The following is a 22,169-nucleotide window of genomic DNA, read 5'->3' on the forward strand; positions in this document are numbered from 1 at the left end:
TCTCTCTCTCTCTCTCTCTCTCTCTCTCTCTCTCTCTCTCTCTCTCTCTCTCTCTCTCTCTCTCTCTCTCTCTCTCTCTCTCTCTCTCTCTCTCTCTCTCTCTCTCTCTCTCTCTCTCTCCCATGACGCGATGGACCAATTTGCTAACCAACAACGTCTTTTCCCCTAGTACTACGTCGCCGTCATCCGCGAGGAGACGTACCGCGCCCTCAACGGCCTCGCCATTAACGAGCGCGCCAACGTCACCAGCCACGGCCAGGACGTAGACACGTACTTTGGCTACCTGTGGCGGGAGCTCAACATCCCGCGCGGCCAGGACTTTGACGACATGACGCTGGCCGCCGCCGCCCAGCAGGAGCTTGCCGTCATCGAGCGCATCATCTGCCGCGCCTTCGCCAAGCCCGCCTGAGTGTCGCGGCGCCTTCGGCTGGGGACATGTGTCGCCGCTCCCACACGACCACCCCTGTCTCGTCTGTCAGAGTTCACAAGAGGAGTTGGGCTGCATGGCAATGAGCCGGGCCACATGACGTGCTCGTCTTCCATCATCGACCCCTGCTGCCCCTCAGAGACGGGCTTTTTTTTTCGTTGCCCATCTGGACTTGTCTCCGTCAGTTGGTGCTTCCTTCCATGGATTAGCCTCAGCTAACAGCTCCTATAAGCCTGGCTGGAGATTCTGGATGGGGGGTATGAATGGGAATGCTTTTTTTTATTTGACAGAGAATGGATCAAATCGTGGAGGATTTCTTTTGCTACCTTGGACGAATTGACAATCTCGAGGGAGTAAAGGAGTGGAATTTGCTCGTGGAGGAACTATTTACTGGTCACGGGGAAGGTCGGATCGAGTTTCTCCTCCCATATTCGGGGTTTTTTTTTCTGATTTGTTTCCTTCGAGTGGGACCTCCATCCCCTTTGCCTTCCATGATGGGTACGCCTTACTTGGCTTGGGCGTTTATGAAATGAGCACGGTTGTCAGATGGTTAAGAAGGAAACAACATGGGCTAGACACACAGATGGGGGAAATAACAGAATGAACCCTGTCTAAGAGCATTTGGGCCACATGGTAGCACCTCTGCTCTTGCAGTCTTCCTGTGGGAAAGGATAGGCTGCGCTTGATGATCTGCACAACCCATGATATATGAAGGTTCTTTTTTTTTTGGCCTGGCTCGGGGTTGGTGTGAACCCGGACAGGGTTTGTAAAAGACGGTAAACAAAGGCCGCAGAAAAGGAATGACAGAAGATGATATATTTTGTGAGGCCGTGATCGATTGGGGTAGGCAAACGTGGGCTAGTTGTGTGAGCAGGTGATCGGTCCCGGGTTGTTATGTCTTGTCGACTCCAAAACACCGAACCCATTCCCGCAGCCGACGAACTCCTTGGTCATAGCATATCCGGGATGTTCGCGGGCGTCGTCACCCCTGGTGGCTTGTTCTCTCTAATAGGCAAGTTTGATATCAGCCGGATGCCATGATTCCGGAGACGGAGATATGGTGGAGACCGGCGGAGGGAAAGGAGAGGGAGTGGAACGCTGCGACGCAAGGGAAGTAATAAAGCAAAGCTTACAGCGTCTGTGGGATCCCGGTGGCCGTGCTCAGGGCAGATACCGCGGGAAGGGCCGCGCGCCTCGGTGTAGTCCAGGGTGCCCTTGTTGGGGTCCTTGTAGTCGCAGCTCGGTTTGCCGCAGTCGATGATCTCGACAGTTGACGGGTCCTTGCATTTCTTGCCGCACCAGAACTGCTCGTAGTGCTCGTGACACATGGCTGCTGTGGGGAAGAAGGTTGAGAACGCAAGGGGCGGGCGAGAAGTAGGACAGTGATGTGAGTGAGTGGGCAAGCGGGTGAGTGTGGGCTCAAGGCTGGGGTAGATGTCTGATCTGTGGCCTGATGGAGAGGCTCGTCTCGTCAAGGCAAGAGGGAAAGTGCCTGGATATATACAGCACGACGGGCAGCCCCTGGGCCTCTCCCTGTGTGCCCTCTCGATCGGGCGACTCGGCCCCTGTCTCTTCTCGCCCGTTCCAATACCCAGGCAGCTTGACCGCCTGAGCTTATCATCATTGCTTTTCTTCCCCTCGTCTGACGGTGCCTCCAGCCTATGAACACCAGGCCCGGGGCAATGGCGATAGGACTTCCTCCACGGCGCTTGCTCGTGATCTCTGGTTGGCCCTTCACCCCGTCCCTTTGCCACCGTCTAGATAGCGTCTGCGGACTCGCATGCGAGCTTCCCCTTTCCATCACAGCTGCATGAGACTCCTCACTTTCCTTTCTTTCTTTTTTTTACGCCCTTCTTGCCTCCTCGGGCGTCCGGCGATCCAAGGGAGAGAGGCAATATTTCGTGGGGGTGTGGTGGCTTGTCCATTCACACGCATCCTCCCTCGAGCAGCTGCATGCATGGCAAGGGCGCGTGGCCTGTAGGCCGGGGTGGGTGAAGAGAGCGAGGCCGTTGCACTACTTAGCGACCAGACCGGGGAAGCAAGAACCGGGGGGTGGGGACACCGCCGTGAGCCTAGTCTCGGCTCCCTCGCCTGGTTCCGGGCCGCTGGGTCAGGCAGCCGGCTAGATGGACCAGCGATCATATTCGGTGGCCCACTGCCTGGGCTGCGTCCCAAGCACGCCAAGTGAATTCGGGCGTGCATACAAATGGCCTGATGGAAGCAAGAAAGGGAGTGAGATGTGACCAAATACTTGCTCAGACTTGTTGGTTGCGTTACAGGCCGCCGCCTCATTTCGCAGACACCAGAGGGCGTGCTGCTCCGTCATGTGTTTGGAGGCTCTTCGGGGCCATGATGAGGGTTGGGGGCCCGGAATGCGACAGCCCCTTGGGGCTTCCGAGTGGCCCCTGCTCCCTTGGGTGGCGACTTTCCGATCTGGGCTTCAAGCAGCAGCTGCGTCCATCGGCTAAATAGCACAACGCACACAAAACACGATCCCTTGCTAGAGTGTATTTTAGCAAGCAGTCGTGGAGTCCAAGATGTTGATCAATAAAAGGTGACGTAGGGAGGCGTCTGCTAGATTTTGGCTGGGGTTTCGCTGAGTGGTAGTTCCGTTGAATCGGATTGCTGTTCACACAATGGAGGTTGTCACACGTCGTGTTGGTGCGTCGGCCGACTCCACGCCACAAGCTTGCAAGCATTTCCATTTGCGAGATGCATCGATCGATTGGCGCGGGCTTGATTGGACGAGGAGTCATGAGTGCCCCGCTTTCCTGGGGAATTTGTCCCCGCGATTGCTCCTTATCGGGCTTATCAACGAGCATGTCCCTCCTGCATCGGGCAGGTACATGGGAATTTTTCATTTTTCACCTTCGTCATGGAGGGTCGCGTTGTGATATTTTTTTTATGCTTAGGATCGCGACTTTTCTTGCGCCAGAAGCCACACACGCCCTCGATCACGCTACTACCCGACCGCACCCTTGCCACGCTGGCCTGGACATATCAGCGCTATTTCGCCAAAGCCCTGACGACCATGCCATAGCTGGCTCGACCTGCCTCTTTTGCCCTGTGCCCTGGATGGTTTAACCTATCATCTATCAGCAACACTCTCCTGTCTCTGTTTGGTCTCGTCAAACAGTGCCTGCAACAACCGAGCTACAACTGCCCATCAACCGGGGGATTTAGGCCTTGGTGGACACGACTGACGCCTAAGCTGTTCTAACCCGCCGCCTCCCCCACATCCTCCGTCCAAACCACCGCCCCTTGCCCAAACCATGAGCCACCACCAAAGTCCTACCGCCCTGGCGAAGGGCTACACACAAGAGAGCGCCATAAAAACCACACAACTCTCACAGTCCCGAGAGAGCGGGGGTGCCATATCAATCAGGACGGTCCGCGCCAGCAATGCGTCGCCGTTCGCGGCCTCGTGGTCGCACTTTGTGGCCGGAGGGTATGTCTTGCAACGAACCGTTGCATAGCGGGAGGAGACTCCAGGCCCGGCTGACACGGATGCTCTCTGCAAACAGCATGGGCGGCATGACCGCCGCAGCCCTGACGGCGCCGCTCGACGTGCTCAAGACCAGGCTCCAATCTGACTTTTACCAGCAGCAGGTGCGGCAGCACCGCGTGGCCGTCGGGTCCTTCGGCGGCGGCGTCGCCGGCCCGCTGCGCCTCATGCGTCACCACCTGGGCGAGACCTTTGCCATCCTCGGCGCCGTGTACCAGCAGGAGGGCCCCCGGGCGCTGTTCAAGGGCCTGGGGCCGAACCTCGTCGGCGTCGTGCCGGCGCGGTCCATCCAGTTCTTCACGTACGGCAACACCAAGCAGCTCCTGACGACGCACGTCAACCACGGCAGGGAGGCCGGCTGGGTCATCCACCTTGTGTCCGCCATCGCCGCGGGCGTCGTCACGTCGACGGCCACCAACCCCATCTGGCTCATCAAGACGCGCTTGCAGCTCGACCGGAGCACGGCCCTGCGCAGCGGCGCCGGCCTCGAGTCGCGCAAGTACCGCAACAGCCTCGACTGCGTCCGCCAGGTGCTCCGCGACGAGGGGGTCCGCGGCATGTACAAGGGCATGAGCGCGTCGTACCTGGGCGTCAGCGAGCTGACGCTGCACTGGCTCTTCTACGAGCAGATGAAGGGCGCGCTCGCGCGGCGCGACGCCCGCCTCGTCGCCAGCGGCCGCGAGCGCACCGCCTGGGACAAGGTGGTGGACTGGACGGGCAACATCGCCGCCGCCGGCACCGCCAAGCTCCTGGCCGCCGTGCCCACGTACCCGCACGAGGTGGCGCGCACGCGCCTGCGCCAGGCGCCCATGGCCGACGGCAGGCCAAAGTACACGGGCCTCGTCCAGTGCTTCCGCACCGTCTGGCTCGAGGAGGGCGCCGCGGGCCTCTGGGGCGGCCTGACCCCGCACCTCCTGCGCACCGTGCCGAGCGCCGCCGTCATGTTCGGCATGTACGAGGGCATCCTGCTGCTGCTCAACAGGCCCGAGAAGAAGGCGACATTGGACGGCGGCGACCGTCTGTGAATGGCTGGCTCCCTTTCTTTTTCCGACTTGGACACGTCATCTGTGTCAAGTAGAGTACGCGCGAAACCCCCTCCCGGATCAACAAACGGCCTCGGATGAAACGAGAGTCAGGGGCCACTTTGACTCCACGTATATATCGCGACACGATTTTACGGCTCTCCACCATCCACCGGGCAGTGGGTATCTCCCACAATGTCCCGGATGGACTGGCCACGACACGCACCCCGGGAAGTAGTCTTTCACGGTTCCCATGTAATTTTATTCTTTTGTATGAACATAGCACATCACGATACAGCTAGACGGCGGGACACACAATTTTCCGATGGATCGGTCTAGGCGTCCTGGGTTGGCTTAGGTTTTATAAAAAAAAAAGCTGGAGCAGGTTCAAGTCTTATCCGACTCCACGTCGGACTTTCCCCTCTATGCATGTACGATTGGCACACAAGGGTGTTGGATAGCCCGTGGGATTGGCGAGGACGGAGGACTGGCCTGAAGATGGAGGCAATGACACATTGGCAGAAAAGGTACATAACTCCCAGATACCCTACTCAATAGTAATGACCTGTTGGCAAACTCTTGGAGCGTTGGATGATGCACCTTGGGTATTGATATGATTTTGACTTGTGAATAAACATTCTCATCTGGGATGGACAGAAGAGGCCAGGGCCTCCCGGTTATGGTGTCGCAGAGCGCTGTGAGGTAGTAAAAAAAAGGGCTCAGTAACAAAACACCAGAAACAACCAAGACCAAGAGACGGCAAACCCAGAAGAGCCCACTCCCACGGCCGCAATTTTTGGGGTGAGGTTGTAAGTGTGTTTAAATACATACCGTGGGGTCGTTTCTCTTGGGAGGGGTTCATGACAAGCTGGAAGATGAGGTAAGGAATGGAGGGGAATGGCGGAGGAAAACAGGCTAAGAAACATTAAAATGAAAAGAACAAAAAAAGGAGGCGCTGATTTCAGTCTTGGCAATGCGCTACCACCGTCCTTCAGCAATCAGGACCACTTCCATATTCACTATCCAGCTTCTTGAGGGCCTGGAACTCGGCCCAACCCTTGGGCGGCCGCTTGCGCAGCCTCCGGCGCGGCGGCGAGGAGCGGGGACCGGCGCTGCCGTTGCCGTTGCCGTTGCCGGCGGGCGGGGTGGTAGCGGTGGGCTGGAGGCTCCGGGCAAAGCGGACGAGTCACCAGGCATTCCTATCCCAGTTTGGATCTAGACGCCATATATGGTATGAGAATATTGCCCTTCTCCTGCTCCTTCGATCCCCTTCCATACCTGCGTATTACATACCTTGCACAAACGCGGCCAGGACCTTGCTGCCCGTCTGCAGCAGCGGGTGACCGACGACGATGCGGAGGAACTTCTCGAGCCCCGCGCGGCGGCCCTCGATGACGTCGTCGGAGAAGCGGTTGGTGAAGACCTTCCCGGGGAGGGGCGGGATGGTGACGCGGGCCGACTCGCGCTCGAGTATGTCGCGGAAGTACTCAAAGTCCGAGTAGCGGCGGCGCACGGCCGACTGGCGCAGCTTGAAGGCCGGTATGTTTGTGCGGCACACGATCTCGTAGTCGGTGTACATGTGGCGGCCGATGCCGTGCGTGCGCGGGCTCCGCACCTCGATCTCGAGGAAGTTCTCGGGCGGGCCGTAGATCTCGTCGAACGACTGCGACCGGTTGTCGGGCATGGACTGCAGGATAGGCCGGTGTAGCCGGTCGGCCGCCGCCTGCGTGGGCGATAGCGGCGATGTTGGCGACGTCGGCGACTTGAGCGGGGGCTCCGGCCTGCCGCTGTCGCCGCCGCCGCCGCCGCCGGGGGGATTGTTCTCGGTGGCCATTGCCGCCCGCTTGACTTCGATTATTCCTTTGGCTGCGTGTTTTTTTTTTTGCGACGCCGCCAACACTCAGCTTTCACGTCGAGATGGAGGTGCTCCAATGATCCCAGCGACCGGGGGCACTCGCGGCGCGCTATTCCTGCTTATCTACACGAACAGCCCTGGGCTGTGACGGCCCCGCCGATTGCTCTGGTGTTTTTGGCCGCGTGAGGAGGTAGGTGGTGGTGGTTCGATGCGGCGGTTCGCGCCAACTGGCTGGCGGTGGCTGGCTGCTCGCGCGGACAAAAAGGGCGGGGTCGCGTGCCGGCAGGTTTGGGGTATTTGGATCGCTAGCGTCGAGGGCTGGCTGCGCGCGCAAACGTTGGGAGGAACGCTGGCGGCCGAGGTGGTAAGTGGTGCGGAGACGAATGGACGGACTCGCCGCAGCTTCTGAAAGCAGGCCAAGCTTGGGCTTGTGCCTTGAAGGAATGGAGTCCAAGTCGATTGGAAACGGCGGGGTCTGACAAGGCCGCCGCTGCGATCGAATTGGATGCGCCAAGCTCGGTCACGATGCAAAGGTGGGGGGTACGGGATGGAGGCGGAAGGTTGGAGGCTGGTTACACACGGTCGGGCAGGCGCTGCCCACACGAACAGGAAATGAACAGGTTTAGTCGTTTCACTCACCGTTTCTTCGACCCATCCAAGAGTACCAGGTACAGATCCAATTTTTATCGCAGCAGACCAACACTCACTGCGCGCCATGCCGCTTACCTATTTAGCTCCAACTCGGTACGTCATCCCGCGGCTCAGGCTTCGCTCCCCCACATGGCCACAATAACCGCGGCTCCTCGTCACCATCACAATATCTGTCGAGGCCACAGACAGCAGCCGGCAGTCAATGCCGTACAATACCAGACAGCAAAAATCCCTCGGCGTATCCATCCATGAGCGTTTCCGAAGCCATCGCAACATAAAAGGTTCTTCTCCACATGCGAATCATATCCACCTGCAACTGCAGCGTATTATCTGTGGGAATCATTGATAAGCCAATCCCATTGCCAAATCCCAAAGCTAGAACCTACTGTTTCGTGACATCCGTAACATTTCTCCTACGACCCAGCTCGCGCCTCCTACCTCTCTCCCTAACAGTGTTTAAACACCTCCCATCCGTGCCTATCATGGAGCGTGCCACCCACTTGTGCGGACCACGACCAAGATCCCGGCTTGGCGATAAACATGACAGGGTATCGATGTAGAGCCGGGAGAGAGGTAGGGGGGAGCAAAGGGGAGAAACCAACAAAGCGCCTGGCAGACTGTCTGTCAGCTAGCACCGCCATTTGAGGCTGCCTGCGCCAAGGCCTGCTGCTGCTGTTGCTGCTGGACAAGAATCAGAGCCTCGGCCTGGTTCACCACTCCCTGAACCAGGTTCTGCTCTTCCGGCGATAGGTGTCCCGCCAGGCTTGAGTAGAATTGCGGCTGCTCTTGTTGCAGCCCTGTGGGTACAGGTCTGGTTAGTCTCTTATCCACAGCACGCTCGGCCTCGTCTAGCCCAGACGCTGGACTCACTCAATAGTGCTGTCCTGAAAATCTGATAGGGCTCGAGCTTTTCCAGAGGCGTCTCCAGGAGGAGAGAATGCTCGCCCAGTTCGTCATCGGACTCGTGTCCCTCTGGTAAGCTGCCAAACTTTTGCGCCTGCGAAACAAACATGTCAGCAACAACGTCCAAGATTCGCATGTTTCTGTGGAATGACCTAAACTCGCCTCTTCGTCCAGGAACTGAAGGTACGCGGTGCTCTCGTCCTTGACTTCGGGCTGCTCCTCCTCAGCCGTCTCGTCAGCGTTCCAGTTGGCCTCATCCTCGTCCCACTCATCCTCCTCCTCGTAGTCGTATGTGCCGGCGTCGAGCGTGTAGTCGTCCTTCAGAGCTTCTGCGCGGTCTAGATGGTTATTTGTCAGCTTATATGGCTCAACGTCGGCATCTCAGTAGGGGTTGGGAGTCGCTTACTCTTCTCGGCGTTCGGAAGGGTTCGGAAGAGGATAGTGATGCCCTGCAGGAGTCGAGGCCAGCCTATGGATACGCTCGGGGGAATCTGGTCCGGGTTGATGCCCAAAAGCGCCACGATAGCAACAATGCAGAGCTTCTTATCATGCACTCGCGAGAAGTTCTCCATGCTGCTGAACCACAGGCTGAAAAACTTATTGGTCCATCCCTTGGCCTCAAGGATCTGCAGCGCGAGCGTCGGGTGGTAGTAGATGGCGTTGATCACCATTTCCATCAGGTGGATCTTAACAGACTTATTCTTGAGATCCTGCGTCATGATGATGTTCATGGCCATGGTGATGAAGCCCTCGATGTAGTTGTCGATGTGGCCGCGGAGGCTAAGCATCATGGCCTCGGCCAGTTTGCATGCGCAGATCCTGTCGACATTACCGACCTTGGAGTCCTCGAACATGACCTTAACCATGTCGAATAGCGCGTGCGTGTACTCTGGGGACTGCACCAGATGCGGCGCGCCGTATTGCACAAAGTTGTCGAGAGCAGGCAGCATGTCCTCGAGGTAAAGCTCGGCCCCCGACTTGAACGTCCTATGGATGTGCTCAAAGGCCTTCCACATGATGGGGGAGATGGCCTTTGCGGCGAATGTGCAGCTGTCGATGATCTCGAACACTTCGTTATAGAGGTCGTAAAGCTTGTTCTCCAGAGTGATCTCGATCACAGGCATGAGAATGGCCTCGATAGCTTGCAGAACCTCGGGTGTGCTCTCGAGGGTGAGGATCAGGGTACCGATGGTCTGCAGGACGCCGAGAGCTGTAATGCTCTTGTCGTCGAGGAAGTCGTTGTAGTCGTCCGCGTCATCGCGTCCCCCGTTCTTCTCCAGCAGCTCGCGCACGATGCGCAGGTACGTGTCCCGAAGCTGCTGACTGAGGGCAACGGCAAAGGGCGTCAGCTCCTTGGCGAACACCTCGACAAAGTCCTCCATGACGTTGGCGAGGGCGTCGATATCGGCCTCGTTGGCCAACTTGAGAAGTTGCTGCATGATTGTCGGGATGTTCGTCTGCATACTCCTCCTGATGATGTCGTGCCTGATGAGGGGCTGCAGTGCAAGCGCAGCCGTCACACGGACGGGCAGGGCCGGATCGGCCATGCACTCGAGTATGTGTCGGTAGATGGTCAGGAGGTTGTTCTGGTCCTTGAAGTTGAGCTGCTCAAACTTCTCGATAGTATCGCAAGCTCGCGCACGCAGGAAACCCTCGGTGCTGGTGAAGTCCGGGAACACGTATCGAACGATGAAGTACTCGACCTGGTCCGCAATGGGGCTCTTCTTGCTCAGAAGAACGGGCGCCAGGGTACCAATCATGCGCAAGGCACCCTCCTTGGCGATGTGGTTTTTATTTCCCTCGGGTGCCTGCTCGTACTCGTTGACGACATTGTTGATAAACGTGAGCACCTCAAACGTCTGTTTCCGCCGGTGCTTGGTCAGGTTGACCAAGAAGTTGGTGGCTGAGACGTCCGGGGACGAGACCTCCTCGTAGAAGTTGAGTTTCCTGTGGAGGTACTCCTCGGGCTGGTCCTCAAAGTTGAGGACATCATCCTCGGACAGACACAGGACTGGGAAGATGAAGTGCTGAATCAGATTGTTCAGATCCGGCTTCAGGTGAGTCCACATCTCCTTGGGCTTCACGCACTCGTCCAGGAAGACGATAATATACGAAAGGCAAGGCCTGCTCAGCCATGCTGTCTTGGCAACCCACTTCTCGATCTCGGCCAGGTAGTGCTTGAGAATCGCCGGCGCAATCGTAGCCGAGAATTCCTGAGCGAATTTGATCTGGTTTTTGGCCTCTTTGCTGAAAGCCTCAGGGTTCCCGTGTCTGCCATGCATCATCTTCGCGTTAGCGACCTCGCTGGCGCGCCACTGATCGAGGAAGTGAATGAAACGAAGGGCCGAACACTCACCTTTGATACAGGCGGTTCAGGTTGTACAAGGCCCACTTTTTGGCCTTCCACCAGTGATGCTTCTCCCGCTCCGGGCCGTCATCGACCATGGCCGTAGCAGGAACGCCCCTTGCGGCGGTCCGCAGGAAGATGTCGCACCAGGACATATTGACATCCTGGTTCATAAGGCTCCCGGGGAGATCGAGCTGGTACGACGCAATACTACGTTAGAAAGCGCATGCACGGGGAGGACAAGCAGAATACGAGGCGGTGGTGGATGGCGATGGCGATAGCTTCGAGTTTCAATAGCACAGGCATAACAGGACAGACTTACAAAGGTTGCGTGCTTGTACGCCTTGAGCGCAATGTGCAGCATCTCGCCCGCGTCGTCGCTCTCCTGGACAACAAGCTCCCTGCAGATCTCAAGCAAGCGCGGAAAGCTGGCTTCGACAATGTCCCGCAAGCGCGCCTGGTTCTCAACATCGTTAGGTTTGAAGCGGTAGGCGCGGCAGATGGCGAGTAGGCACTGCAGACCAGCCAGCACCCTGTCCTTGTCGTTAGTCCCGAGCAGTTCGACCGTGTAGTTCATAAAAGCCGGCCACTTTTCGGGGTAGTCCCAGTGCAGAATGCGCTGGAGGACGGGGACGAGGTTCTGGCGGATGGTGCCTTGGGACGCGGCCAGGAGCGGCAGTAGCCGGTCCTTGAACCGCGTCTTCTCGTCTTCGGGTATCGTGGGCTCATTGCTGAGGTTTTGCTCCGAGGACCACGCGCGATTGACCCGGTTCTTGAGGTAGATGACAGCTAGGTTGCAAAGCGGGTTTCAGTCAGCACCCTCGGCCCATCATTCCGGTGCCCCTCCCGCGTCTCGCGCGGCATCTCGCACAGGGCGGCGTCGGGGAGGGAGGGGGCGGCCGTACTTCCCAAGCGCACGTCCGGGGCCTGGTCGGCTTCGAGGATGTTGACGAGGCAGTCGATGAAACCTGGTTGTTGTTCGGCCTAGCAGCAGAGCCAAGGGCGATTAGCGATGACGGCGACGACGAGGGGCAGGCAGGTGGGTCGGCCGCCAGGGTTGCAAACGACGGAAAAGTAAACAAGCGGAGGCGCCTGACGGGAGCAGGACCCCCCGAAGCGGGGGAGAGAGAGAGAGAGGGAGAGAGAGCACGGAGCGCCGTCCGACAATGCGTACCTGCTTCAGCTCGAGCTCGCCCCGCTTCCTTATGTCGGCGACGGGGTCGAGCGTCGCGAGGACGCAGTTCCGAACCGTGGCCGGGTCCATCTTTGGACGAGGCGGAGAGGCCGCGGGCGGGAGACTGCGCGAGGGAGGGGCGGGATGGACAGAGAGCAAAGACACAAACGCCTCGGATAGGACCGAAAGGCGAGGAAGCACAGAAAAAGAAAAAGAAAAAAAAAGAAGAACAACGGGACGAGGCCAAGAGACCGATCGAGGGAGACAAGGCGTGCGGCGGCTGGGAGGCGCTTGGCCCGCGTCTGCTCTTTCGGTTGCGGTTTGACCGTCGTCTTGTGGTGAGGGTTGGAAAAAAGGCGGTCCCGCACTATGTTGGTGGTGGTGGGCGGCACGGCAGAATTTTGATCACTTTTTGGGTGCGGTTTAGGAGGCGAGCCTAGCGGGTGGGTTGCTGCTGGCACCAAGAAAAAAAAAAGCAGAGCCAAAAATTGGGCGGTGTTGATTGCGACCTGCTGCTGTGCGCCATCGACCAGGAACCCAGCTGCTCTGCCAAACCTGCTGTGTGGGCGGGCAGGCACGTCGAATGGCAGCCCGGCAGCTGCCAAAGGCATGGGCGGGCGGGCTACAGAGATGGCGGGGCATCATGCAGACAGACACCGCGAGTTCTCTCTAAGCTTCTTTTCTATTCACATCGCCCACCCTGGCTTTTTGCCTCCACCCTTCATTCCGCCACCTCATAATAATCAAGAGGCTATGCATCCTTGTTACCGCCACGTTATCGTGTCAAGAAACTTACCGAGCCTGTGTTTTGCACAGGCGGGCGGCTGGCTCCGACTCACCCCCACCCGAAATCGACCAGGATTGAAGGAAGCAAGGGACGATGTCGGAAACGGGCACAGATCACCACCGCCGCCTGTGTGGTGTGCATGCTGCAATCAGCACCAAGCTTCCAACGCAGGGCCCTCTATTTTCCAAACCCGCGTGCTCGCCATCGAGGACGCGACCGAATGCATGGTGCGGCCGATATGTGGTAGGTGGCTTGATTCCATATGCCATGGACGGCCTTTCATGCTGTCTCAAGTTACGGCGGTGCTGTTGCTGGCCCAGCGCCGGCTGCACTGACGGCAGAAAGGAGGGGTAAAGTTTGGCATGGCTGCATGGTGTTCCTGAAATGCGAATTGGACCCTGCCCGACCGCCTTGAGCGTGCAGCCTGGGTGCCAGTTGACTTTCGGTGTGTTCCGACTAGGTTTGATTCCTACCTTCGTAGTTCATTTTCTTCGAGAATTTGTTGGTTTTTCCTTATTTTCCTCATCTAAACCCTCCCCCCTTGACAGCTTTTTCCTCTCCTGTTTTGATGCTTCCTGCCAATCCAAGCCAAGCTCAAGCCCAGCCCCGACCGCCATCACGTTCTGGGCCAGACGCCAGACCCACCGCGAACGAGCTCGCCAGCGGGTGGGGAATGTAACTTTTGTCCCGGCTTGATTGGCCTAGTCCTAAGAACTCAACTCGGACCCCTGGATTTGTCCGTGGCACCCACGAGAAGGAACCCGCGCCGCTGATGCTTATCCATGAGGTTTAACCATTAAACATGTGAACCTCGGAGGAGAGAAGGAAGGCTGAGAGAGCTAAGAAAAAGCATGACCGCCAGCTTGAAATAAAGAAACCGAGAAAAAAAATTAACTTTAGGTTCTGCTTTTCTTGCTAGCATGTATCCCACCCATGCAATAACAGCAGAGACGGAGGGATCGTCGTTTACGGTGAGTGAGGGAGTGCACGTGGTTGACAGACGCATTACCTCTTCCACCACCAGAAAAACAAGGCCAATAGCGTCTTTGGGTGCCGCTTGGGGAATCTGACGCCCTAGGCCACATGCAAGCCTCGTGGTCTGGACGCACCGATGGCCCCCAACCCATTCAACCAATACTGTGGATATGAAGCTGTGGCGGCGGCCCGGGCAAAAAAGAAAATAAAAAAGCCCCTTGCTGAGAGGAGGCTGGCACAGCTCGGGCACCACACCAGACCCAGACGCATTTGGCGGGTGAAATGACTTTCCCCTACGATCTACGAACACCTGTCCTATATCCTCCGAGCGTAGACACAAGGAAGCGACTTATCGGGCAAAAGTGTAGTTCCAATAGGACGCGGCATACCCCTCCATGTGCAAGTGAATACCATCCAGGTAGAACTATCACGTGATCGAATCGTTTTCCAATTTGCTTCCTCAACCACACCAACTCAACACCAAAGCCATCGTACAAAGGGAGCCAACTGCCGGGCAGCAATTTTACATACAACTTTTGAAGACGACCCCAACAGCAAATGCTAACAAAAAATCCAAAGGTGACATGGCGCAAACAGGAAAATGCATCATATTTATATAATGCAACGTGTAGCACGCGAATGCCGTCAAACCCAAGGACACGAAACAATAAAAAGCCACGTTGATCAAACCCTCACCGCCCATCTCTCATGTGTCAGCGTGTCAAGCTATCATTGTCATTAGCAAACTCTGTCCCATACCAGAGGACAGGCTTCCAGGCTAGGGCGTAGGATGTGATCCCAGATCATGTGCACGAAAGGGATCGTTTCGGGAGTCAGGAGTTGGGAACATACCAAGAAACAACGCGAGGGACAGACAAGTACATCACAGAAACTGGCTAAGACTGCGCTGCAAACAGTGATAGGTCCGAGTCCACACTGGAATCCTGGAGACGGCCGATAGAACCATATATCAAGTTGGCCGTAGGCGCTGTGCAGGAACGGGGTCATTGTTGAACGACTGAAGCGGTCCGTTGGGCAAAATTCACGGGTCGGCACAGTGAGTCCAGAGAAGCTTTGATGGGGCAATCAGAGGTTCCGATGTCGGATGAGGGTCGAAACTCCGGGGAAGAATGCTGGAAGACCAATACAGAACACGGGCCCAAAAAAGCAGAAGAAATGTCGATATCCTGAAGGCGTGGCCACTGATAGCTGCGCAAGCGTCACCACAATGGCTGATGGGCGTTGGTGCTGCGGATGAGAGGCCAACTCCTGCTCCAGAATCTGGACAGGGCCTTGTGTATCCAAAAGATATCCCAAGTGTGCAGGGTTCTGCGACAGGAATGAGAGCCAAGGATGTCGATAAACAAGGCAGTCCATGTCCTCAAGTCCCGTTGAAAAGCCCAAGGAAGAGGTGCGCAGCGGATGGGCTAGGTCTTCCTTAATGGAGCTTACCCTTTCAAGCTTCTGTCATACTCCCTTTCAGGAGTTAAGCCACCGAGACTTCGCCAGCGGCAATAACGCACGCGAGGCGAGCAAGCCTGGTTTGGCGAGTGGGAACACTCGAGGGAATGATCAAAAAAGCTCAGACCCTATCCTGTCTGGAAGCGCAAAGGCTTGGGTGAATGTGGCCCATGAGACACCGTTCTTTTCCACGCCCAGGAAGGGCACATCCTTGGTCAGGCTGGGTTGAGATGCTGAAAAAAACAGGGCTCCTTTTCCATGAGCAAGACGAGCAGGTTCCGGGACGAAGATCCAATGGTTCCAGGGTCCAGAGGGATTGAAGTCGAGTCCAAGGAGATGCAGAGAGGCCAGACTTCCGGTGCTAGAATGTCAGTGAGTCAAGAGGGGGCAATGAAGGGGTGTCAGGCAATGCAGAGTCCGATGTGGGAGGTGTCCGAGTAGGCAGGCAAATCAGGTAGATAGGAGGCCTTGCAGATGGTCAATTGTTATATACAAGGTCGGGGGTATCACTCACCTTGCTGTCCGCGATCTCGGCCTTACCTGGCAGGTACCAGAACCAACCCGAAAGAAGACAGGTGTCACGCCGGATCCTTGAGCATCTTTCATGGGAAGGGGGGAAACAAGCAGAGAGATCAGATGACAAGCAGCGCGTCGTCTGCAGGTCAAGTGTTGGCCGGGATCCGGACAGCAAGGGGTCGAGAACCTTGGGAGCCAACGTGGGAGACCGGCATGGGACGTGAAGAGGCGCGCCTTCGCATCCCATCCCTGGTCTTTGGTCCAGATATTAAGAGATCCAACAAGACGGGTGCCGTACAGAACGCTGGTATCCCGCAACAATGAAGAAAACAGGCGAGCAACCAAAGGGACAAACCCCCGTACACATGAAGCCGTGAAAACAAAACCCAAACCCAATCATGAATGTGTCCTTGTGCGCCGATCCAGAGTATGCACTCTTGTAGAAGGCGCCCCCCAACTGGGGAAATGCCCAAGGGAAAGGAGGAAAAAGAACCTCGTGGCCAGTAGGTATCCAGGGAGCAGCAACGTAAAAAGTCGTGTAAGCAGCCAAGCTGGCCGTAATGGCGTCATGTCCGGGGACAGCGTCCCGCATGGCACCTGTGCGGTGAAAAGAAGTTCGATCCTGGGTCGCATCCTCATGGGTAAAAAAAGGCAAGCAACAGTCCCTTCGGGGGCTCCGAAGGGGCTCTAGCGGCTGGTCCCTGAGTTGGCGTGGTCTATTTTCGATTTTGGATGTCCCAACGGGCAGAGAGAAACAGGCATTTGGCTCCCGGGGTCCGTTCCAAGGGTGCGAAAAGCAGCCGGCGATGCCTGGCATGAAGCAAGCAAAGCGCCAAGCGCAACGATCCTGGGAGAACTGGGGAGGGTGCGGTGGGCGGTGGCTTCGAAAAGCACGCAACAAAGGTCTGAACTCACACGAGACTACCAGTGGTCTCATCGTGGGGCCAAGGTGGGAAGGCTGGAAGGCTGTGGGCACCAGAGGAGAGGAAAAAAAAAAAACCTCACGGATGCGGCTCATCGCCGGGTGGTGTTGCCGTAGCGCTGCTCCGGACGGTTATGGTCCCGGCGGGCAGGTTGATTTCCACTGTTTGCGACTTGTTGAGTTTGTGTACTGGGAGCGGTGGGGGTCGCCGAGGCGCGGGAACGGGAGGGGTCTGGATGTTCATACTGTTGATCTAGGCCTGGGTTGCTGAAACCTGTTGAGCCTGCTGGGGATGCTACAAAATCAGAGGTCGTGTTCGTAGGGGAGGTGGCAGCTGGGTACGCACCACGGCCGTGGAAGACATCTCGGGACTGGGCGCCCGCGGCATCGTAGGGAGCTCCGGCTGGCGGAGGCGGCGCACCGGCGTGGCCCATGTAGTAGCCAGCTGGCTGTGCCGCGTAGCCGCCGCCGCCGGCCTGGCTTGTGGGAGGGTACTGGCCCTGGGCTGCCCTCTGATGGTCGCCCATGAACTGTTGCGGCGCACCCTGGCCGAAGTTCATCCCGGTGGCCATGTACGGTCCCTCTGGTGCCTGGTATCCTGCGGGAGCGTACTGTCCCGGGTTTCCTCTGGGGGGTCCATACGGATCCTGGCGGTCATCATATGCCTCCCGCGGGGGGAAGGCGTTGGGTGCCGGGTAGCCAGCGTCCCTAGGAGGGTACTGGCCGAAGCCGCCCTGGCCCGGGGCACTGTAGGGGTCGTTGTAAGGAGGCTGAGGGGCTGGGAAATCACGGCTGGGGCCGGGCATGTGCTGGGAACCGCCTGCTGGGTTGCGCAGCATCGAGTCCATGTACTTCATCTGAGCTGGAGGGGAGTTAGAACCGCTCGTCGAGTAGCAGACATCTCTTCCACACGCAGCCGGATTCTGTATACCTCCTTGGGCGCCCTGGGCCCTGCGCTTCTCCTCTACCCATTTTTGGGAATCCTCTTTGAGAGACTCAATCATGGCCTGTGAGAGGTCAGGTTAGCCGCATCGTCCGTGCGTCGACGACTGATCACAACCCCGCGCGAGGGACGTCGATGCAGCAGTCATGAGAACATGCAGGCCCACATGGCCTAATTGCACGGGATACGTACGCTCGTCAAATTCCTGTAGGCGGTGATGTAGTAGCCCTGGATGATACGATCGTTCTTCTATAGGCACAAAAATCCATGTGGTTAGCAAAACGGCAAGCCCCGAAACGGAGGGGGAAAGGCGGCGAAATTGCAGTCTAGCGACGAGGATTTTTCCTTTGTCGGAGAGACTGACCTCGAGGTGACCGGGCCGTACGAGGGCATCATTGCCCAGGTAGCGGCAGATGTCGGCAGTGATGACTTCACGGTCGATTCCATCTCGTGGGAGGAAGTACTCGTTGTTTCGCGTCGTCGGCGCGGGTTGTTGAGGAGTCCCGGAGGTGGCGGGAGGCGCGGCACGTTGCCTGTCGTTGCGGTTCATGGTCGCTGTGTTGGTCGAGATGAGACTGCGATGGCCAGGTTTCAGAGCGAGCGATGCTGGGCGTCGCGGGTGAGGAATGGAGGTTGGCGAAACGGTCGAAGTCGAGTGTTAGAAAAAATAATTACGCAGCTTCTCGATCCCAAATAATACTGAAGGCGGTTCCAAAGAGCGGCTTTGCAGACTATGTGATGGAGATGGGGATGGCTGATGGCAAGGTGGTGGGCGATTGCGATGAAAAGCGGAAGAGGAGAAGAATAGAAAGAACGGGTAAGGGGAGGGGGGAAGTGGCGGGCGGACGGGGTCGAGAAAAAGTAGGCAGGCCGCCCGGCTAAGGCAGCAGTGGGCAGTGGGCTGTGTGGGCAGAGTGGCCGAGGGCAGCCTGGTTCCAAGAGGCCAGCAAAACCCGGCCGTCTGTGCTCCGCAGGCGCGGCCAGAGTGGGGCGGAGGGGAGGGGTTGTCGGCTAGGTCGTGCGTCTGGCCTGGCCTCGACTGGCGAAGGAGGGCTGGAGGCGGCCACCTGGGAGCGAAGAAAAAAAAAAGACAGCACGTTTGGGTCGGACTTCGCTGGATCGGGCTTAGACAACGTCACGCCGTTGGCCCCCCTTCGCTCGTCGTGCAGCCTGACGCGACGCTCAGGAGATGTCCGACGCTTTTGGCCTATTGTGTTCTGCTGCACTGCTGCACCCTGGTGGGGCCCCCAAAGCCCGGTGGCGACAGCGCGCCGCCTGCTGATTGCACGCAGGCTCGACGATTGGCCACTTCTTCAGGAACCCCAGCCCACTTCTCGCTGCTTCACTCAACCTGTGTGCGTGGTGCGCCTGTCTGTGTGCTTATCCTGGCCGAGACGACGGTTGGTTGGAGGACAAGACACGCACCGCAAGTGAGGCAGACACACACCCCCGGAACCAGGCAGGCCGCCGCCCCTCGCACGCACGCACACAACACACTCTCTCTCACACACACGCACCACACCCCACACGCTCACGCTCACGCACACCATACACGGGTAGTCAGGGAGGAGGTCTGGCTGCGTGGAGCATGATGGTTGGCTGCGACGGCCCTGCCGTCCTGCGGTAGCCATTAATCGGGTTGCATGCCTAGCTGTAGTGCTTTGCCACCCGCCGGGCCACGAGAGCGCACGAAGCCGGCGCATACCACATCGGACGCTGTGTCCTGCCCGCCTGTCCTTCTTGCTTCCTTCTCCCTACTTTTGCACCCGCGCCCGTCCTGCTTGTTGTCGAGCACGGCAGACGGACAGGCATTGGCTGGGCAAAGTCGGAGAATGCGACGCCTTGTTGGGCTGCTTTGGGTTGCTGCTCGTGGAAACCCAATTGGACCGCACGCCCCACTGTGATGGTAGATTCACCGACAAAATAAATGGCCAAAGCATTCATTAGGGAATGGCACCGCAGCGAAACTCTCTTCTCCTTTTGATCAGGTTGGATAATCGTCACCATCACGGTCAAGGGCCCTTTCGTTTCGCTAGCCCTTGTGCATCATCCGTTATGGGCAAACTTGCGCTAGCCGCCTTCACAAACCCGAGGCGATGACCGAGCCCAAACGGGGCGAACAGGAGGCAGGAGCAGAGGCAGGAGTTAGGAGGCAGGACCCATCGGTGAGCCAATTCGGCAGCTAGCACGCTGCGAACTTCTGGTCCATTAATTCGGCAGCCCAGGGGGGCACAAGCGCTTGCACAATGGAGGCACAAAAACCGACGATACCCAAAGGGCTCCGCTCCTGTTAGCTTGGAGCCCAGTCTCCAGCCCAGCCCCCTGGTCGACGGCTAACACAGGCATAAAATCCATAAAGTCATGATACCACAATTAAATGGTACCACGGCGCCTTGGCCGGCTGGCTTCACCCACCATCTTTTCTTGACAGCAGCCCAAGCCCGACCCAGCGATGCCCGGCGTAACAAGCTGTCCACCGCCTAGTCGCCCAGTCAGTTTCGGCATTGGGCATTCATTTGCCTCCTCGTGGTCCGATAGTCTCCTTGACCCGGAATTCCGCTCATCTCTGTCGTGCATTTGCGTTTGTCTCGCTGTCTGCCTGCCTGCTCCTTGCCTGCCTGCCTGCCTCCCAGCCCGCCTGCCTACCCGCCGGCTGCTGGTGCCGCACAATGGCTGGGAGGCCAGCCAGCCTGCTTTTTGGCTTGTGCCCTCTTGGGCTGGTCGAGCCACACAAGACCTGTGACGTGTCCGCTGCAGGACCGGGGTACCCTCATGTTTGGTCGCGGCGCTTGTGTTCTCCGGCTGAGCAGGTACACAGGCTTTGTCTCGCCACCCACCTGCTGATTCTTCCGCTCCCGTCTGTCCGCTCATTTCATTTGTTTGCGGGTTTCATGACGGCGCTCTCCCATGTCCCGTAACGGTCTCGTGCAGCAGCACCTCTGAGGCCTTACTGGCCCGGCGACATCTCAGTTGGTGGCCGGGCTCCGGCGGGCAGGACCCTCTGGTTGGGCAATACGACTTTGCCGGGAAAAGTGCGCGTGGTGCGACGAGAACAGATGCTGCAACAGGTTGGGACAGGTTGGGCATCGACGCAGTCAAGCCCAACCAGCCGCGCCGGTACCACACAGGGGCGAAAGTCAAGGCACCTCTAGCCATCTGATATCACCCTCCGCAGCAAACAATATTGGCGCTGCATGCAGGAGGGTAGTACTTCGTCGACAGGTGTGTGGGTGTCATGTAGGTACGTACATGCCTTGCTGATAGGAGGAGCCACCAAAAGGCACCCTGTGAGCTTGTGGCTATCCGATAGCCGTACGTAAGCAGCCTGGCTCTCGTAGATCCCACGTCACCCCCCTGTTGGCGCAATTGTCGTGTATCTGAGAGCACGCGTGAAAAGGGGTTCGTCCCTGGCGATGCGGCAGATACGCTGCAGCCCAGAGTACAACATTGCCCTGTGCGCCCGCCAGCCGGACCTGGCCCTGATAAGACAAGATCGGACCAGGGAATTTGCCAGGGCGGCCGAGATAGAGTCGAGCAAGCCAGCACGATAATCCTGGGAGAGAAGATCGGTAGTCCTTGAATGGCGTCAGCTCCCCAGCCGAACGATTCCAGAGGCGCCCCACCCGGTCCCTCCTGGCTAGCCTTCGGTTCTGGTCTGGCGCCAGGGAGGGCAGCAGGACAGCAGAGCCGTGGACCCTCGTCGCCTTCGAAAACACACCTGACCCTGTGTCGCAGCAAGGAAAGGACACCCTCCCAGGCGCATCGACGCGGATCCTGTTGGCGCGTGCTAGCTCCACCAAACCCAACTTGCTTCATTTTTCTGTCCTCCCTCGTTGGGCTGCTGCGGGCCATCCCGAAGCCAGGGTTCCCCATTCGTGGACGAGGACTGTGCGCGGCAAGGATGAGACGACGACGAGAGAAACCGGCCCTTTTGCTTCCCCACCAGGAGCATCTTTGTTGGGTTACAGGGACGAGGGATGTTGACGACACCTCTTCTTCTGCTGTTTCCTCGGCAGCCTGGCCCCCAATGGGCCAGCGGAATTTCGGCTCTTGGATATGGAGCCACAGTTGGGCTCGTGACCGCCTCGTTCCCGTATTTGGGTAGTTGGAAGTAGGTTGTCGATGTCCTAGCACCCGTCAGCTCGGGTGACGAAACTGAACTGGACACCTTGGTATCGGCACCGGCAACCGCACCTGTGCTTGGTATTGGACTGGTGAACATGGCGATGCAATTTGGGCGGCAGATACGGGGAGGCGGATGCAGGATCAGACGAGCCGACCGGCGCCTGCAATAGTCCAAGCAGAGGTAAGCCCGCTTTCGTTGTTGGTTTTTGTCGCCAGCGTCGGTGGAATTCTTGTTCCAAGTTGGCCGGCCAAAGATTCGTTGTCCTCCTTGGCGGTACGCATGTGGCAGGCCCTGCCTCCTTGGAGAAACGTTGTGCCTGCCGACTTATTCTTGCTCCCTTGCGTATCACGGTGCATAACCTTCGTCCTTTGCCAAGAGAGACACGCAAGGCATGCGAATGTTTCCTCCTATTAGATGGAAGCCGGACGGGCTGTAGCATGTGTTGTGGAAACCACATCGTCACGCGAAGTGGGACGCGGGCAGGCAGGTTGGGTGCATGCTCTCGTAGGATCGACGCATCGGGCTCCGGGGGGGGGGGGGGGGGGGGGGGGGGGG

General features: G+C 58.0%; 8 protein-coding genes across 8 annotated transcripts in view; 3 read left to right on the forward strand and 5 right to left on the reverse strand.

The window, feature by feature from the left end:
* The window catches only part of GGTG_04934 (hypothetical protein), a gene marked incomplete at both ends in the record, with an annotated part of 3,611 nt that extends 3,202 nt beyond the window's left edge, over nucleotides 1-409 (forward strand). The window contains one exon of the mRNA XM_009222732.1: nucleotides 170-409. Within this exon, the coding sequence (XP_009220996.1) occupies nucleotides 170-409 (240 nt within the window). The remainder of the gene's footprint in view (nucleotides 1-169) is intronic.
* An 876-nt stretch (nucleotides 410-1,285) lies between these two features.
* Nucleotides 1,286-1,755, reverse strand: GGTG_04935 (hypothetical protein; the record flags this gene model as incomplete). Its single annotated transcript, XM_009222733.1, has 2 exons — nucleotides 1,286-1,432; nucleotides 1,561-1,755. The coding sequence occupies 2 exons, from the start codon at nucleotides 1,753-1,755 to the stop codon at nucleotides 1,286-1,288; spliced, it is 342 nt and encodes a 113-aa protein (XP_009220997.1).
* Nucleotides 1,756-2,227: 472 nt separating this feature from the next.
* On the reverse strand, nucleotides 2,228-2,719 carry GGTG_04936 (hypothetical protein; the record flags this gene model as incomplete). Its single annotated transcript, XM_009222734.1, has 1 exon — nucleotides 2,228-2,719. One exon carries the CDS (start codon nucleotides 2,717-2,719, stop codon nucleotides 2,228-2,230), a length of 492 nt encoding a protein of 163 aa, XP_009220998.1.
* Nucleotides 2,720-3,282: 563 nt separating this feature from the next.
* Nucleotides 3,283-5,531, forward strand: GGTG_04937 (mitochondrial carrier protein RIM2). Its single transcript, XM_009222735.1, has 2 exons — nucleotides 3,283-3,875; nucleotides 3,952-5,531. Exons 1-2 carry the CDS (start codon nucleotides 3,700-3,702, stop codon nucleotides 4,955-4,957), a joined length of 1,182 nt encoding a protein of 393 aa, XP_009220999.1. The 5' UTR covers nucleotides 3,283-3,699; the 3' UTR covers nucleotides 4,958-5,531.
* A 609-nt stretch (nucleotides 5,532-6,140) lies between these two features.
* Nucleotides 6,141-6,638, reverse strand: GGTG_04938 (sorting nexin-3; the record flags this gene model as incomplete). Its single annotated transcript, XM_009222736.1, has 2 exons — nucleotides 6,141-6,207; nucleotides 6,244-6,638. 2 exons carry the CDS (start codon nucleotides 6,636-6,638, stop codon nucleotides 6,141-6,143), a joined length of 462 nt encoding a protein of 153 aa, XP_009221000.1.
* Nucleotides 6,639-7,459: 821 nt separating this feature from the next.
* On the reverse strand, nucleotides 7,460-12,491 carry GGTG_04939 (hypothetical protein). Its single transcript, XM_009222737.1, has 8 exons — nucleotides 11,885-12,491; nucleotides 11,616-11,694; nucleotides 11,033-11,499; nucleotides 10,720-10,904; nucleotides 8,770-10,634; nucleotides 8,526-8,701; nucleotides 8,331-8,457; nucleotides 7,460-8,257 (listed from the first exon to the last, which is right to left on the reverse strand). The coding sequence occupies exons 1-8, from the start codon at nucleotides 11,972-11,974 to the stop codon at nucleotides 8,085-8,087; spliced, it is 3,162 nt and encodes a 1,053-aa protein (XP_009221001.1). The 5' UTR covers nucleotides 11,975-12,491; the 3' UTR covers nucleotides 7,460-8,084.
* Nucleotides 12,492-15,021: 2,530 nt separating this feature from the next.
* Nucleotides 15,022-15,548, forward strand: GGTG_04940 (hypothetical protein; the record flags this gene model as incomplete). The annotated part of the gene is made up of 2 exons (XM_009222738.1): nucleotides 15,022-15,057; nucleotides 15,354-15,548. The coding sequence occupies 2 exons, from the start codon at nucleotides 15,022-15,024 to the stop codon at nucleotides 15,546-15,548; spliced, it is 231 nt and encodes a 76-aa protein (XP_009221002.1).
* Nucleotides 15,541-18,313, reverse strand: GGTG_04941 (hypothetical protein). The gene is made up of 6 exons (XM_009222739.1): nucleotides 17,853-18,313; nucleotides 17,681-17,737; nucleotides 17,477-17,552; nucleotides 16,892-17,407; nucleotides 16,792-16,840; nucleotides 15,541-16,707 (listed from the first exon to the last, which is right to left on the reverse strand). Exons 1-6 carry the CDS (start codon nucleotides 18,036-18,038, stop codon nucleotides 16,638-16,640), a joined length of 954 nt encoding a protein of 317 aa, XP_009221003.1. The 5' UTR covers nucleotides 18,039-18,313; the 3' UTR covers nucleotides 15,541-16,637.
* Nucleotides 18,314-22,169: the final 3,856 nt, after the last annotated feature.

The sequence above is a fragment of the Gaeumannomyces tritici genome (assembly GCF_000145635.1).
Source record: "Gaeumannomyces tritici R3-111a-1 unplaced genomic scaffold supercont2.2, whole genome shotgun sequence".
Taxonomy (NCBI): domain Eukaryota; kingdom Fungi; phylum Ascomycota; class Sordariomycetes; order Magnaporthales; family Magnaporthaceae; genus Gaeumannomyces; species Gaeumannomyces tritici.

What these genes read in the sequence shown, in the direction of transcription:
- GGTG_04937 (XM_009222735.1), top strand. Translation starts at nt 3,700, where the DNA reads ATGAGCCACCACCAAAGTCCTACCGCCCTGGCGAAGGGCTACACACAA. An exon ending in TCGCACTTTGTGGCCGGAGG is followed by an intron (nt 3,876 to 3,951) that starts GTATGTCTTGCA and finishes CTCTGCAAACAG; the next exon opens with CATGGGCGGCATGACCGCCG.
- GGTG_04939 (XM_009222737.1), bottom strand. Translation starts at nt 11,974, where the DNA reads ATGGACCCGGCCACGGTTCGGAACTGCGTCCTCGCGACGCTCGACCCC. An exon ending in CGTACAAGCACGCAACCTTT is followed by an intron (nt 10,905 to 11,032) that starts GTAAGTCTGTCC and finishes GCGTCGTACCAG; the next exon opens with CTCGATCTCCCCGGGAGCCT. An exon ending in CTGAACCGCCTGTATCAAAG is followed by an intron (nt 10,635 to 10,719) that starts GTGAGTGTTCGG and finishes GATGCATGGCAG; the next exon opens with ACACGGGAACCCTGAGGCTT.
- GGTG_04941 (XM_009222739.1), bottom strand. Translation starts at nt 18,038, where the DNA reads ATGAACCGCAACGACAGGCAACGTGCCGCGCCTCCCGCCACCTCCGGG. An exon ending in AGATGTCTTCCACGGCCGTG is followed by an intron (nt 16,841 to 16,891) that starts GTGCGTACCCAG and finishes CTGATTTTGTAG; the next exon opens with CATCCCCAGCAGGCTCAACA. An exon ending in AACCCAGGCCTAGATCAACA is followed by an intron (nt 16,708 to 16,791) that starts GTATGAACATCC and finishes AGTCGCAAACAG; the next exon opens with TGGAAATCAACCTGCCCGCC.